Source organism: Python bivittatus, unplaced genomic scaffold (assembly GCF_059951505.1).
Source record: "Python bivittatus isolate LINGU-HERP-01145 unplaced genomic scaffold, Pbiv_v1 ctg000960_np1212, whole genome shotgun sequence".
In the NCBI taxonomy this organism is placed as follows: Eukaryota; Metazoa; Chordata; class Lepidosauria; order Squamata; family Pythonidae; genus Python; species Python bivittatus.
Window position 1 is genome coordinate 7,806,072 of NW_028277124.1, and position 16,007 is coordinate 7,822,078.

The 16,007-nt window shown below is 37.5% G+C and overlaps 1 protein-coding gene across 5 annotated transcripts in view; it reads left to right on the plus strand.

Annotated features, from left to right (window-relative positions):
- Positions 1–16,007, plus strand: part of AFAP1 (actin filament associated protein 1) — a 55,953-nt gene that overhangs the window by 21,966 nt on the left and 17,980 nt on the right. For 3 of the 5 annotated variants that reach the window (XM_025169499.2, XM_007432778.3, XM_007432779.3), the window contains exons 7-12: positions 2,447–2,536; positions 5,193–5,277; positions 8,676–8,825; positions 10,145–10,356; positions 11,548–11,693; positions 15,393–15,528. In XM_025169499.2, the coding sequence (XP_025025267.1) occupies positions 2,447–2,536; positions 5,193–5,277; positions 8,676–8,825; positions 10,145–10,356; positions 11,548–11,693; positions 15,393–15,528 (819 nt within the window). The remainder of the gene's footprint in view (positions 1–2,446; positions 2,537–5,192; positions 5,278–8,675; positions 8,826–10,144; positions 10,357–11,547; positions 11,694–15,392; positions 15,529–16,007) is intronic. The other 2 variants (XM_007432780.3, XM_025169498.2) reach the window with 2 other exon arrangements.

A 16,007-nucleotide genomic window follows, 5' to 3' on the forward strand; every position in this document is an offset into this window, starting at 1 on the left:
CCATGCCTCAAACAAATCCCTTGGAATAAGTGTGCTTGCTGTACAGAATAATTTTCAGATTGAAAGAGGGCCTGGAGGAGGAAGCTTTTTCTTACAGATTATCCCAGAATTAGTTGTGCTTATAGAATTCCTACAGTGGGCGTAGGATAGCAGTTTTCAAAAAAAATTGACCCAAATATTACAACTTTGGAGGCAACAATAATAGGCACATACTGGGAGATTAACTAATCTCACTGTGCCTTTTGAGGGGAAAGGAAAAGGTTTTGCTTTGACCACTTCCATCAGCTTTATTTGAAGGCAAACTCCATTCCATCTCTAATTCAGAGTGTTTGTGTGGTCAGTGCAGGGGAGGTAGAGGTAGCACTACCTGTGTTATAATGTTTGTATTATAAAGGAACTTCTTGAGAATTTACTGCCTTTCAGTAAATATCTCTGGTAGGCCCAAAGAATTTTGTGTGAAGTAGCTCCTTGCTGTTATTACCCATAAAGAACTCTCATTGTAGCTGAGCTTTGTGCTAAGATTTGCTATATGTGTTAAATAATGGTCATGTCAAACTAAGTTAGACTGCTTACACTGGAAGTTGGGTAAAAATGAATGTATTTTTTAAAATGTTGATCAATAATTGTAATAATAATGAACCGTTTTTTCATATAGGTAGTCCTCCCTTAACGACCATTCATTCAGCAATCGTTTGAAGTTATGACGGTGCTGAACGAATGGTGTTTATGACTGTTTCTTGAAGTTATAGTTGTTGCAGTGCCCCTGCAGTCAAATGATCGGAATATGGGTGCCTGGCAGCCTACCCACACTTAGGACCAGAGGGGGTCTTCAACTCCCTCCACCTGCCTATCTCCCCCCCAAACTCTGCCCTTTTGGCTGCCCTGCACTCCACTGCTCCTGCAGCCCCACTGCCCTGCACTCCGCCACCCCCCACTGATCTTCACCATCTTCTTCCTCCCACTGCTAACGAGGCACACCTGGCCTGGCCCTTCATGAAGCAGCTGCTGGCCATGAAGGGCCAGGCCAGGCATGCCTCATCAGCAGCGGGAGGAAGAAGACGGTGAAGGTCAGTGGGGGATGGTGGAGTGCAGGGCAGCAGACTGCAGGGTGGCAGGGGTGACAGGCTGCAGGGTGACCGAAAGGGCAGAGATGGGGGGGAGATAGGTTGAGAGGAGTTGAAGTAGAGGCGAGCACAGCAGGACAGGAGAAACGTGAGGTTCTCACCTAATGATGGTGCAGTCCTGGCCTAATGACTGCAACCAGGATTACTGAAACTGCCATTGCTTAGTGATGCAGTTGCGTGATGTTTCGCTTAACAGAAATTTTGGTCCCAATTAGCGAGGACTACCTGTACAGTGATTTTCAGCAGGATCTCATTGTTCTAGAGGAAGAGATCCAGTCCATCAATAAGATCAGCTGCAAACACCAGATAAAATAACAGGAAATATATTAGCTGGGGGGGTTTTTTGTTTGTTCTTTCAATACATATTTATATAGTAAAATTCTTGATATTCTGTTATTTAGATACCCTAGGGTATTGGATGTAAAGGGGAAAAAATATATATTCTATCAATATTCATTACAATTTAGGATATCAATGTTACAAACATTATAATTATTTGGGTTTTTTCAATCAAAGTTAAATATAACATTAGAAAGGAAGGGATGAAAGAAAAACATTGCGATATCAATGTATTTATTAGACAATAAATGTTTTGATCTTAAGCTAAATTACTTGATATTAAAATCTCCATTGTACTGTTACTTGGTTATATGAGTGAGAGTGTGTGTGTGTGGATGTTTGTATGTGTATATATATATTTATACAGGTTAATAAAAAGAAAAAATAGATGGACAAAGCAGGTTTAAAAAAAATTAAATACTAAAAGTAAATAAGAAAAAAAGTATTTTTTTAATTAAAAAGCTATTTTTGAACAGCTGTTTTAGCTGTTTCTTTTCCATTTAAACTTGAGTTGAAAAGTTTGATTTGAATTTAAGCTGTCTAGTATTCCTATAAGTGTAGATCAACATATGGTTGTTAATACCAAAAAGAAAATGGGATATACGTATAAAAGGGGAAGAATTGGGCATAAGTAGGAGATGAAAAGAAGGAATGTTAAATCTACACTGAATAACAAACAGAAAGAAGGACTAGGGTCATATTATATAAGTATTCCTTTGTCCAGAATGAGAAGCCTCGGATATGGAATTGAAACCTTTTGTCTTTAGTTTTAATGACTTCTCCAAGTCATGCATTAAGATGCTGAGTAAATGGCAAGTATCTATGAGATACTTTCTGGTTTGCTACTCTTGCATTCTTCAGCTATCAAGATGGTATTGATAGCTGAATCATTTCTATTTTTAAATACTAACTTTTCTGTTTCACTATATTGACTTAAGTTTCAAGCAAGATACCAATGAGCAACTTTTTCCATTTCTTTAAAGGTAATAAAGGAAGTTTGCAGCACCTATGTTGGCACAGTAGACTCAGATGGACCATCATCTAATTCTGTGCATAAGACTGATCTGGAAAAGGTAATTAAACTGCAAAAGACAAAACACAATATGGCTGTGTCAGATTGTTCAGAAATCACTTTGAGCCAGGAGTCCTGAATTATTAAATCTCCAAGGAGATGAGCAACAGTGTACTGGTTCATGCAGCCCAGCATCTTTGCTTTATTCTTCTGTCCATGTGACCATTTTTGGTTGCCTGATATATGTCCAAAAATTGACATATGATATGTTTGTTTATGAATTATACCTAAATAACAAATGTTCCTTATGCTGTGTGTCAGAGCATAAAGTACAGGGCAGAGTCTTTGTGGTGGTGTGGGAACATGGGAAATAGAGTACTGCTGAAAATTAGAATTATATACTGTGATGTATTGCGATGGAAAAAAAGTTGCCCATGCCATTGCTGTTTCTTGCAAAATAAAAGTAGGGATGAAGAAGTCTAGGAGACAGGATTTGGAGAATTATCCAGAATAGTAAGAATTGTGAGGATATTTCTGAGGCTTGGGTTGTCTCAGGGTTTTTTAAATTTTATTTTAAAAATTTTTATTGGAATTCTACTCTGTCTTAGGAATGTCTTAAATATTCACAGGCATTACTGTCAGTCCTATAAGGTAGACCAGACTAAGAAACACACAGCATGTAGACCTAAAGCTACTTTTATTAGAACAGCAACAGTAACAGAATTTTGCAAGTCTCAATGGGTTTCACTTCCTCCCCCTTCAACTTAATATAAATTGTGTGTGTGGGGGGGCTGCCTGAGGCATTTTTGCAAACCACTTGCTTGGCCTGGGCTCAAGTCTTGCTTATCTGATTGTTGCCTTGGTAGTAGATCTTCCCTCTGTCCTTCAAGGCCACCCTCTATATCCACAGCACTTACATTTTAGAACCACTTGGGATTGTGATGGTGATAGTGATGATTTTATATTTCTAATCCACTCAATAACTAAAGTTTTCTGGGTGGATTAAAAACAATAAAAGAACAAATACAACTAATAAAATGTTTAAATTCAGCATTTATTTCTGTTTTTTCTCTCTCTCTTATTCCTTTCTTTTTTATACAGCAGTCTTATTTACAGGAGTGTCTGTGGGGATGGTCAAAAAAAATAATGGTGGCAGCCACAACTATGCAATCAAAGCTTGCCTCTTTTTATGTGGGTTGATGTGCAGTGCATGTTAAAAGGGCATGGTGCTTCAACTGTGCAGTCACAGCCACCATCTTGGTCTTTTTGACATTCCCCATCCCACCCCCTGGTAAATACCTCTGTTGGTTTAGATTGAAAACAATGGTATTGTCTTACTTTTATGAACTTCAGAAATTAAAAAAAAATGGTATCAGTGTGTTTGAAGTGACTTTATCACACAGGTATATCTTACTCCAGCTTCAATTATCCACATTCTATTGAAATAAACATAACTCTATTTTTTTAAAAAAAAATTATGGTAGTTTATTTTTTACTACCTGCGGTCATAGCTTGAAGCCCAGATATTGTATCTGGTGATGTGTTGGAGAGTTGTTTGGGGCATCAGGTTCTGGTTTTACCTTTTTTATTATTATGAGCCACCCAGAGTTGTGGCACATAAAATGAGTGCCCATATAAGCCATAGATTAGGATGGATGGATGGATGGATGGATGGATGGATGGATGGATGGATGGATGGATGGATAGATAGATAGATAGATAGATAGATAGATAGATAGATAGATAGATAGATAGATAGATAGATAGATAGATAGATATTAGGATAATATATACCCATTAATCAACTATATAACATTCCCCTTATGTATGCTGGCTAATTGCAAAAAAAAAAAAAATATTTTCATATTACCGTGACCAGAAGAAACATTTCTTCTAAAAAAAGAGAGACTTAAGAATAAAACACATCTTCTTAAACTGCTATTGTGAATGTTATTTCTGGCCTAATTTTTGCCAAGGGATCTCTGCCTATTTGTGAGTGCAGGTATTTTAAGAACAGGCAGCTCCATGAATCGAACATTATTTGGAATGGAATACAGTGAAGGAAAGCTTGAATTTTCTTGAATAAAGGAATCAAGGATTAAACCATTTTAAAACAGAAAAGGATATAAGCACTTCTACAGAGTGGAATGAAAGAGACTACATTGGATGTTAAAGAAACAACTTTCTATTTTATTTGTAAATAAGCTTGCTACTGTTACATGCAGTATCATTAATGCATAAAGTAAACCTGCCATTTTCTTTAGTGCACTTTGGATATTATAGGCAAATTATACATATGCTGCATGGTCATGCACAGAATCCCATTCACTATTTTACACATGCTTAAAATTCAGTTTGGATTTAACAGACATTCTCATTTAACAGACACTTCTTTAGTCAGTTAAATGGAGAGTTTACTTAGTATTATAGTAAAAAGGGCCCCTGAATCTTTAAAGCTATAGTGACAGCAGAATGTCAAGAAATGATTATTCCCTTCACACATTATTCCCCCTGAACATTGTGGATATCGGCATTGTGTTGAACATTAGTATACAACTAGTACTAAGTTGTAACACTTGAATTATAAAAAACATAATTCCTGAAAAAAATAATTTTTGGGCAACTTGTATTTGCCTCATGGTAGATGATATTTTGTCATTTGATTCATGATAAATTATTTCCAGTGTAACTACATTAATAATTATTTTTCCATCCAGAAACTATCCTCAGAAAGACCAAGTTCTGATGGAGAAGGTGTGGTAGAAAATGGCATAACCACTGTTTGTAATGGGAAAGAACATGGTAAGATGCTGCTAACAGTGCTTGAGTCAGATCACAATATTCACAAACATTATATGCTGAGAAAATAAATTGATTAGTTTTGTTTGGAGATTGACAATCCATTTATGTGGAACAAGATTATAGCCCCTTTAAATTGACAGCAGCTTCCACAAGGAGATATCAAAAAAGTCAAGGTGATAGTTGCAATGATGCAGTTGAAACCCGTTGTATGTGGGTGCAACAGGGACATGTACAAAAGAGGTGAGGCTTCACTCACACAGTCATAACACGCCATCCTGACTTTTTTTGAACATGTCCCTTCCTCTAGGACTTCACTGAGATGGGCCCTTATCAGACTTTCCAAAGAAAGTTCATGAAGTTTATCAACAATATCTTCAGTTATTGTCAGACTCAATGATTGCCTAGCACTATGAGCAATACTAGAAGCTGGATTAAGTGATTTTTTTTTTTTCCTCACAATTCCTGACCTCATGTTGTCTGGGATGTGGCTGGAAGGCTTGAAATGTATCTTCCTCAAGCTATCTAACATTGCTTGGAAAATTGCAATCTCAGACAGTTGGACCTGCCAATACTGGCCCTCCCTGAGACACTTTGCCCAGAACGTCTTTAAAACTGGAGAGGCAGGTCCTGGCCTCCTATACTGAAAATTGCATGAAGCTGCAATAAACTCTTAAGCAATTTATGTAGTATATGCACAGGTTAGAAATTACACTTCTTGTCTGGATAGTCATTTTTTCAGTTTGGCAAGTTTGTATTGAGTAGAAGAATAATTGCAATGAACAGCAAGATAACCAATTCAATTAATTAATAACAACCCTATGACACTACTTTTCTGGAGGTTTACAGTCAGATAGTTTCATTAAGTTCAAGTAGATTGTGTCACACCATTTTTTTAGTGCATTTTGGGAGGGTGTCATTTTTTAGAAGGTAATAAATGTATGATAATGTGATTTGGGTTGCATCCATACTGATTGTTTTTCACATGATTTCCAAACTTTACCCCCTTTTATAGGTGCTCCGACAACATTGTTGCCTGCTTGTTAGGTTCTAATGCTGTTTCCTTGGCATGTTTTTAAAATCTGGCTTGGAGTTACTTTTATAAGTATAGTAACTCTTATTTACACCAGTTTATGTAATATGGATAGACAAAACGTTACTATTTATGCCTTTCTTTAAAAAAAAAAAACCTTGCATTTGACAGTCTTCTGTTGTTCCAACAAACATGGGCATGGATATATACTGGATTCTTTTAATTTTTTAAATGGTGAAATAACAAGTCAAATAAAATAAAATAACCTTTATTACAACCTTAGACCAGAATATAACCAGAGATACAAGGAATAAAAAAATAATAAAAACAGCCATGACTTAGACTTGGTCCTATAAAATAGTTCATTCAAGTCCTAATGAAGATACAGTGATCCAATAGGCCCTCATAGCCCAAAAGCAGAATTCATCAGGATGACAAGGTCATTTTTTTAAAAAAATACAGGCTGAATTAATCTTGTTGGAACATCAGAATAATGCTTACATTGTTCGAGAGCATGCCTGTCTGACTAAACCCCTCCTCAATCACATGAGCATGATCTTTGGGAGCTGAGTCTTACTATATCTGACTCCTAAAACTGCCAGGGGGAGGGCACTGAAACAGACTATGATGGATGCCAGCACTCCGGGAGTGTGTCTCTGAGAATACTTAAATACCAGTAAATTCTTGCAGTTTGTTCCCATTTTGATATTCTAGATCTTCAACCCATTTCTTAATAACTCTTAGCTTTTTCAAGACCTGAAAATAACAAAAGTTGGGGGTAAAGGGCATAGGATGGCACTTTTCTTGCAATGTTTTCCCACCAAGTAGATTGGTATCTATCAGATGTTATTAATGGAACCAAACCAATTGGAGTCAAGATAAGCCTTAGCTAAGCAAATAAAATTGCTTGCCAGACTCAGCTTTTTAAAAAATCAACCTCTAGTCTAAAGGGTACATTCAGGATACATCAAGGTGTCAAGAATAAGGAATCTTAGAAATCCTGACTCTGCCTTTTTGCAAGGACAGAAATTGGTAGATTATAGTTGTATAATATAGATGTTATGTAACTGTTTTTGAAACAACTGATTTAATAGTGTCTGGGATAAAGTTCCTGTGCTGACTGTGATGAAATCTTAAATGGCTGCTGTACTATTTTAGGCTAAGGAAGAGGCACAGTTACCATGGGATATTTGCTTTCTAGGGGTTGGAAAAACACACTCTGATATTTAAGTATTTTACATATTTTGTGGTTTGACTGCCTATGCAGCATCTGTAAAGTTTAGTGTTGTTGGAGAAGATCATTACTTTTGTATGTTAATTATTTATAATCGGCTGCTGTTTCTTTACAGGTTTGGGTGAGGGTCTTAAAAAGTTTTCTTGATAACAGCTTGAGTTAGTGACAGAATAGAAGCATTATCTGCGTAAAGCAGATTGGGTAGTTGTTTATTTGTCAGGCTTGGGACATATATATCCAACTCTTGCCAATGTTTAATTAACAAATTTATATAAACAGTAGACAAGAATAGTGCCAGGATACAGCCCTATTTCATTATGAAAAAATATTAGACAGACAGATAGATAACACAGTCCTCCTTCATCTGACAACAAAATCTGACATACAAACAAAGTCTATTTTAAGGGCACTTAGGAAGCTATATTCATATTTAATTCTTTAACCATGATCAATTGAGAGTAGATATGGTAATACATGAAGATTGAAAGGTTCAGTTGAATTAAGCCCTTTAATTAGAGAACAAATTGCAAATTTGGGAAATATACAATTGGAAAGCCTACCAGATCACTTTTAATTAGTACTGGAAATATTTGCTGCTTGTAGATAAGTAAGTAGAGAAGAACCTTGTTCACAAAGAAAGACACTGCTATATTAATTACATGTGGAGAACCTACCTTTAATTTTGCTTCCTGAAATTCTTCAGCATTGTTGAAGGACTATAGTGTGTGAGTGAAACAAAACTGTTCTATGTCTGCATTAACTCCACTTTAGTGAAGAATAAGCAATGCACTGGCCCAAGCCATTTGGCATCTTTACACTGCTTGTTGCTGTTTAAAAGCCAAATGTTAGGGTAATATATGACCCATACCAGAATTCTAAGAGTGACATTCAAACTAAGAATTCAAGATTAAGTCAGATTTTTTTTTAAAAGTGACATGCCACCTCAGTGACTTGTCATGAATGAGATTATGGATCTCAACTGGGGTTCTACTTCAATTTTCAGTAAAGGCAACTCAAATCAGCTGCTTGTGAGATTAAATATTTTTTGTGCCACAGCTTCTGCTGTTTGATAACAGGTTCTTTTAAGATTTTAGAAGACTTAGATATCTCTCTGTCTGTGTGTTTGGTTGGTAGTAAAGAGAAAAAAGAGCTCAAAGATGGACTCCAAAGGGACTGTATCTAAAGTAACAGGAAAGAAGATAACAAAAATAATTGGTTTAGGGAAAAAAAAACCATCTACTGATGAACAGACCTCATCTGCTGAAGAAGATATACCAACATGTGGTGAGTGACTTCTTATGATCTCTTATAGAAACAATCTATTGATAGAAAATGTTACTTGATTTCATTTCTAAAAATGCCACCTTTTGAAACCAGATTTTTCTTGTTCCCAATCTCCCATGAATACTACTTTGTTCTTCTAAAAGTTTTCACTGTACAAATGTGTTTTCAGACTGCTTTAAACCCTTTGATTTCCCCCCAGCATCTGTAGCCCACCACAGAATTCCATTCAAATTACCTTGTTTTCCATTTTTTAATCTGAACCATTTAAACTGTACCTAATGGTTCCAGTTACTGTCTGGAGGATATCTACCACACACCAGTGCGTTGGTTATAAACAACTAGTCTTCTCCTAGCAACTGTCGCTCCTCAGGTTAACATTGCTCAGATTTTCCACTTATTGCCTTACTGATCTCACACTCCCTGTAACCTCCCTCCCCCCTACTCCAAATTATCTGAACAGTTTTCTGATTCAGAATTATGCAGTTTCATGTGTTTGTGCTCCCATCTCTTTTAAGCTCCTCTTGTTCTGATTCTCATCACCCCAGTTTGGCAACGAATTCCCATCACTTTCAGTCTTCTCCATTTTTCTTTTCTTTGTCCCACCTGTCTCCTAGAGTAGAAATCTCTTATTCAGCATCTCACCTCTCCTATCTTCCTTCCTAGTTTTCTCTAGTGTTGCTATTATTTGTCCCTGCTTTTTGGCAATAGTGAATGGTCACTCATACAGTATCCCAAGATTGTGTGACTTTTTCCTTCCTACAAAATAGTTGTTTTGTAAATCCCTCCATAATTAGCGTCTTTTGGACTTGCAATGCAGAAGTCAGTAGTATTTTTTAATCTATTTTTTTGTGAAACAAAGAGAAAAAAATTCTGAAAATTGAGAGATTTTCCACTGTGTGGTAGAGAGTAATCCATCTTCTCATAAAAATGTGTAAGATACTCATTACCATGTATCTGATTCTCAGTCTTTCGGGGAAGACCTAGGTGGTGGTGGTGGGGGAATAAAAGCAACACCCAAACAATCGTTGTTCAGGGTTATAAAGTTGCTGCCTCTAACCACAACACTTCAGCTACAGCTACCCAGGGAGGGAAAACACATGCCCTCAGTGGAGATTTGAACTGGATATTCAGCTGTGTGGTAAAGATTTTTGCCTTGTTTTGCTTCTCTCCCACAAGAATGGTGGCTTGCAGAAGGTTTGTTTAAGAAAAATAATGCCTCCATTTTTATCTGAGTGGAGTTTTTCAGTTTCTGGCACTTAATTTCATAAGTTGTGAATATACACAGAAAACTTTAAGAAACATATTTTTGTGTTTTGCAGGATATCTTAATGTGCTCTCAAATAACCGTTGGCGTGAGCGCTGGTGCAGAGTGAAAGATAATAAGCTTATATTTCACAAAGACAGGACAGATCTAAAGACTCATATCGTTTCTATTCCTCTCCGTGGCTGTGAAGTTATTCCAGGATTGGATTCCAAACATCCCCTGACATTCCGTTTGCTTCGAAATGCTCAGGAGGTTGCAGTATTAGAGGTATATTGTAATGAGCCTATCCTTTGCAGAAATAACATAAGCAGAATCTAGGAATCCCTTGCTTCTGGAATAAGAGATCTATCCTTTAGTTAATAAAATACCTCATTCTGTTCTGAATGCATAACATTTCCTTGTTCTTGTCTGTGGCAGGAGCTAGATAGTTGATAATATAAAATATATTAACTTGTTAATTACAGTACTTTGAAAATTGATTTCTTCTTCCAACTCTGTTTCCAGAAGGTCTCAAACTCAAGACATTTAAGAAGGCAATAAACTATAGTATTGAATTGAACATCATTATCAGGCCAAAAACCAGCTTCAATGAGTATTAATTCTTAATCTCTCTCTCTCTCTCTCTCTCTCTCTCTCTCTCTCTCTCTCACACACACACACACATTTTTAATTTGCACATATAGAAGCCCATGGAAAAGAGACATTTGGGATGCAAGTTAAAGGCTTTACCAGCATGAGTTCAGCACATCTGGAGGGTACCAGGTTGTAGCAGGCTCTACTCTTGCCAGCATGAGCCTGCCCATGCCATTAGGGCAGATTTGGAGGTACCATATATCTAAGCAGGGTTGCAGAATGTATGTCCTTAAGGATCACACCTGGCTTGGCATAATGCATTAAGAGCCATACTCCAAAAGTGGGTCTGGACAGAGTGCATTTTGAGGGAGGAAAGAGGTGCTTTAAGCATCTGCAAAACTTAAGGCACCCATGTTGCCTCTTAAATGATCCCAAATGCAAGAGAGAGAGAGAGTGCCCAAATGTTGGGTTCCAGAATGCAGGTGAGGAGATCTCTGGGCACAACAGAAGGAAATCTGGAATGGGCATCTGCAGAAACTTCCTGTATTCATCAGAATGCTAAAAGCAGTGTTGTGGTGTTGTGCTGTAAGTTCCATCCTTTTCATACACTTGTGAAACATACGCAGAGGCATTGCCACAATGCTGCTTTTGACATTCTGCTTCCACCCCATGCCCCCACATAGGAATGCTGAAAGCTGATCTTTGCTGTGCTTGCATCCTGAGGAATAGGGTTTATCTGTTTATTTTTGACAGCCATTGTGGAAATGTTTTAAAAATAAAATGCAAGTACTCCTTCACTATATAAATAAATGTATACTTGAACTAAAAGTAGATATTTTAGTGGAAGTCTCAGTGCTTACCTATGATTTTCTTCTCTTTATGTAGGCTTCATCTTCAGAAGATATGGGCAGGTGGATTGGGATTTTGCTGGCTGAGAGTGGTTCATCTGCAGATCCTGGCACTCTGCACTATGACTACATAGATGTGGATGTGACAGCCAGTGTCATTCAAGCTGCAAAGCAAACATTCTGGTAGGAGGAGTTAATCAGTTGAGAGCATTTTCAAGGACTCTGGCTTTTTCAGTGTTTTTGTTTTGGAGTTGAGAAATCTGAACTCTTATTTATTACTAGACATTGGACCAGAAACCTGTGAGATGGTGAGAGCCAGCATGGAATGTGCTTCCTAAATTATATAATACCATGTACCCCAAGTATGGATTTGCTTGCTCGAAGCTGAGAGGCAAAATATAACAATACATGCCCCTACTTACAAATATACCAGTTTGCAATTCATCAAGCAATTACGCTAGACATGTTTGAGTAGGGAATCTGTGACCAATCTATGGTGTAACACTGGATTTTCATCAGCTCCAGCCTTCATGATCAGTAATTGGGAATAATCAAATTTAAAATCTAGCAACATCTGGAGGTCTAGCTTCTTTACCAGCCCTTCTTTATTGTTGCAGTAAAAAATAAGGTCTGTTAAAGCCAGTGAAATTTACATCTGAGTAAACATGTTAAGAGTCATAATATTAATTGTTTATTTGACAATTAATGTTAAAGTAAAAAAAGTGTTTAGTTTAAAAAAAAAGCTCCACAAAAGGTTGATGTCAAGTAGACTTGTAACCCAAGTAAATAAACATTAATTGACTAATCAGTGTTACTTTATCATTTAAATTTGCATATGGATAAAAATAATAGTTCTCATGCCAGAACTACTTTGTTTTTTGATGATGCAAAACATAATCTTAGAACTAGGGGCATGTAGGAAATAGGTAAGATGTTTAGTTTTTAACCTGCAGCAAACCATGGCATTCTGGAAGACCTGATAGACCATTTTACATCAGGCGCAGTTCTACAGAAGTGAAACCTTGAATGCTTTGATTGTTCTGTGGTTTGGATGGCACAAGTTCTGGACAAGGGCAAGACTGGAGCATGTTCCATCTCTCCCAACCACACCATAGCAAGTCCCAGCATGGCATATCCCATTGGAGCCCTTGCCTCACATTGACTTCCTTCCCCTGAATCGCTACCTTTGCCACTGCCAATGTCCCAGCATGGCATAGCCCACCATAATCCTAAATCCCTTCCCAGTGCCTTCCCTTCCTTGTCTCCCTGCCTCTGTTCAGCTACCATTGTCTTACACTTTTTCCCTGCCTCTCCCACCCCACCCCACCTCATTCTGAGCCACTTCTGCCCAGATCAAAAGAGTCCCATTTCATTCCAAGCACAGATCAAACCATCAGAAATATGTATGTTTAAGTCCAGGCATAGACCACATGAAACCAGCATATGGAACATTTTGTTCATGGAACATTTTGCGCATCCTCTGGGAGAATGGATGCTGTCCTTTCTAAGGTTGGGCTCGCTACCCATACTTTTTCATCATTGTTAGTCCATTAAAGGGAAAACATCATTTAGGCTGCTAAACAGAGCAGTTGTACTTAACTTAAAATGTATGTGGCAAAACATCCAGGGCACTTAAAACACTGGCAACTCACAGCAACTAAGATGCAATAAGTAGTGTTGGTATTTTGTTGTGCTCTTTTTCATTTTACAGGTAGTCTTTGGTTTACGATGGTAATTGGGGCCGGAATTGCCATCACTAAGCAACACGGTTGTAGAGTGCAACATCACATCACTGTGCTGCTTAGCAATGGCAGTTCCAGCAGTCCTGGGTGCCATTATTAAGCGAGGACCGCATGGGTCATTAAGCAAGGACCTCACGTGACTGTGACTTTTGACTTCCTGCCGGCTTCCCCATTGACTTTGCTTGTGGGAAGCCAGCAGGGAATGTCAGAAATTGCGATTACATGACTGCTGCTCGCTGTGATGTTGTAATTGCAAGCCGGGTGCTGAGCACCTGGATCATGATCACATGACCACAGAGAGGCTGCGAACTTCAAGGAACGGTCATAGCTACCACTCGTTCAGTGCTGTTGTAAGTTTGAATGGTTGCTGAACAAGTGGTTGTAACCCAAGGACCGTCTGTAGTTCTCTTACAACTAGAGAAAGGAATTAATTGCACCAATGGGATTGACATTAAGACATGCAGAGGAGATGGGGAACTTCAGATTCTGTGGATCAAGGGATCTCCTTGATTTACCTCTGTGATTCCATCTTTCTTTCTACTGCAGAGGTATTATGATAATGAAGGTTTTTACTACACTAGAGAGAAAACATCCAGTTGTCACCTCCATCGTGCAGAAAGATGGAACTTCCCCATAATACTTACTCCCACAACATTATCCCCCTAATCAGGGACCAAAGAACTGCAGCCCTTGAGCTTTATAATGAGCTTGTCTGATCAATTAGTGCAAGGCTGAAGCCCTTCAATTAACTTATGGCCCATTTAAATGACTATTACATTTTCCCAATTTGTTAAGAGAGATTGAGTTACAAACTACAGGTAGTTAAGAACGTCCGGTTTAAGACCGACCCATAGTTAAGAACAGAGCCTATTGTAGCAAAATTCAAGTGAAATACACAGTGATTTGAGTTAAACACACAATGGTTCAAGTTAATTACACAATACAACTTATACAGTGTTACACAATAATACTGTTCCGGCTTACATACAAATTTGACTTAAGGACAGACCTTGGGAATGGAATACCTGTACAGAGGGTAATAATCTTTCAGTGCAATATATTTACAATCTAATATGATGTATTGTTGTATTTAGTAACTCTCAGCAAAACTAAGAATATCTGCAAAAACAAACCTTGCATTTCTTTTAGGATTGTGCTACTTAAATTGGATTTGGTTATCATACCAGAACAACATTTTGGAAATGTGCTGGCAAAATGTACTGCTCCTGAAAGTTTACTTTTCGAATCATTACATAGATATTTGTTGGAGCAATTCATAATAGTTCATAATAGTTACTTATCGTGTTCAGCCTGTAATTCTTATAAGGGTTTTTTGAATGATGTGACTTGTCCAAGGCAGCACTAAATGAGAATTTAAAATATGGATACTGAGGGAAGGTCAGTCTTCCTAAAAGAAAATACAAGTGGATTTAAACTTGTTTATCCTTCTTACCACAAATAGAAACAGGCAATGCCTGTCCTAAAGCATCACAGAGTCCCCCAAGAATAAGGAAAACATTTAAACTGCCAGACTTCTCTTTTTTTTTTTTGGCCAAATTCAAACTTTATATCTTCTTTTCTTTTCAGCAAAAAGCGAAAAGCTGACTTTTATGCTGTCTCAGACTAGTCACACCAAGCTCTTGGTTCCAAGGAAAGATTGGCTTTGTAAAATCAAAGACAGCCTGTGCATTACAGTGCTTTCTACTGAGATTGTCCCATCTCTTATTCTGGGTAGTTTGTCTCTTTGTAGTTATACATTGTGATTAGAAAACCTAAAGCCACTTGCTGATAGCACTTGAAAGAACATACTCATTTCTATAACTATGTGTTCCTTCCTGAGAAGTTTTTCCATTGAACAAGCCTATATCTTCAACTTTGCCCTTTAAAGTTATTGCCCGTCTTTTGATTTAATAATTTGTGCCCCTTCCCACGCACGAGTAAGTAAAGATTGAAGCTTTCTGATGAAGCTTCAGCTTGCGGTGCCGTGTAGCTTGTGTTCTATAACATGAAACCCTTTAGAAGATAAACAGAAAGGAGACACATGAGACAATTTATGGAAAAGTGTGTTTACTTTATAAAAAGACGTGTATTTTCAAAGCGAACTAATTATTTGTAGTCCTGTTTTGTTTTTGTATTTCAGTTTTATGAACAGACGGGTTCTTTCTACTAATCCTTATAGAGGAAATGCTGCTAATGGCTATGCGTGTCCCAGCGGGATGGCACTTCATTATGATGATGTTCCGTGCATAAATGGATCAGTAAGAATTGATTTTTGTGTAGGTCAAATAATTTATGTCTGTTGAGCCTCCAAAAACCTATGAAGCTACTTAACTAAATATCACTGGATGTTATTGCAAAGTTTTGCTGTGTCTCATCTACAGATGTGGGGGATATTGTTTCAGTACTACCTGCATGTGTAAGCCAAAACAAATATGTTTATGCCTGTATTCCTTGATTCATTTAATTTAAGCCAAAGCAATAATGCAACTCTCCAGAGAAAAATCAAAGCAAGGGTTTGATTAAGCATGCACCATGGCTAAAATATGGAAAAATATAATGGAAAAATGGTGCTATAACTCATTTGCCTTCATGCACTTTTTATTCTATATATATCCTCTCTATATATATATCCTCTAGGTAGACCTCACTTAACGACTGCCCTGTTTAGCAATTGCTTGAAGTTAGAGCAGTGCTGAAAAGTAACTTTACAACCAGTCCTCGCATTTACAACTGTCACAATGTCCCGTGGTCACAA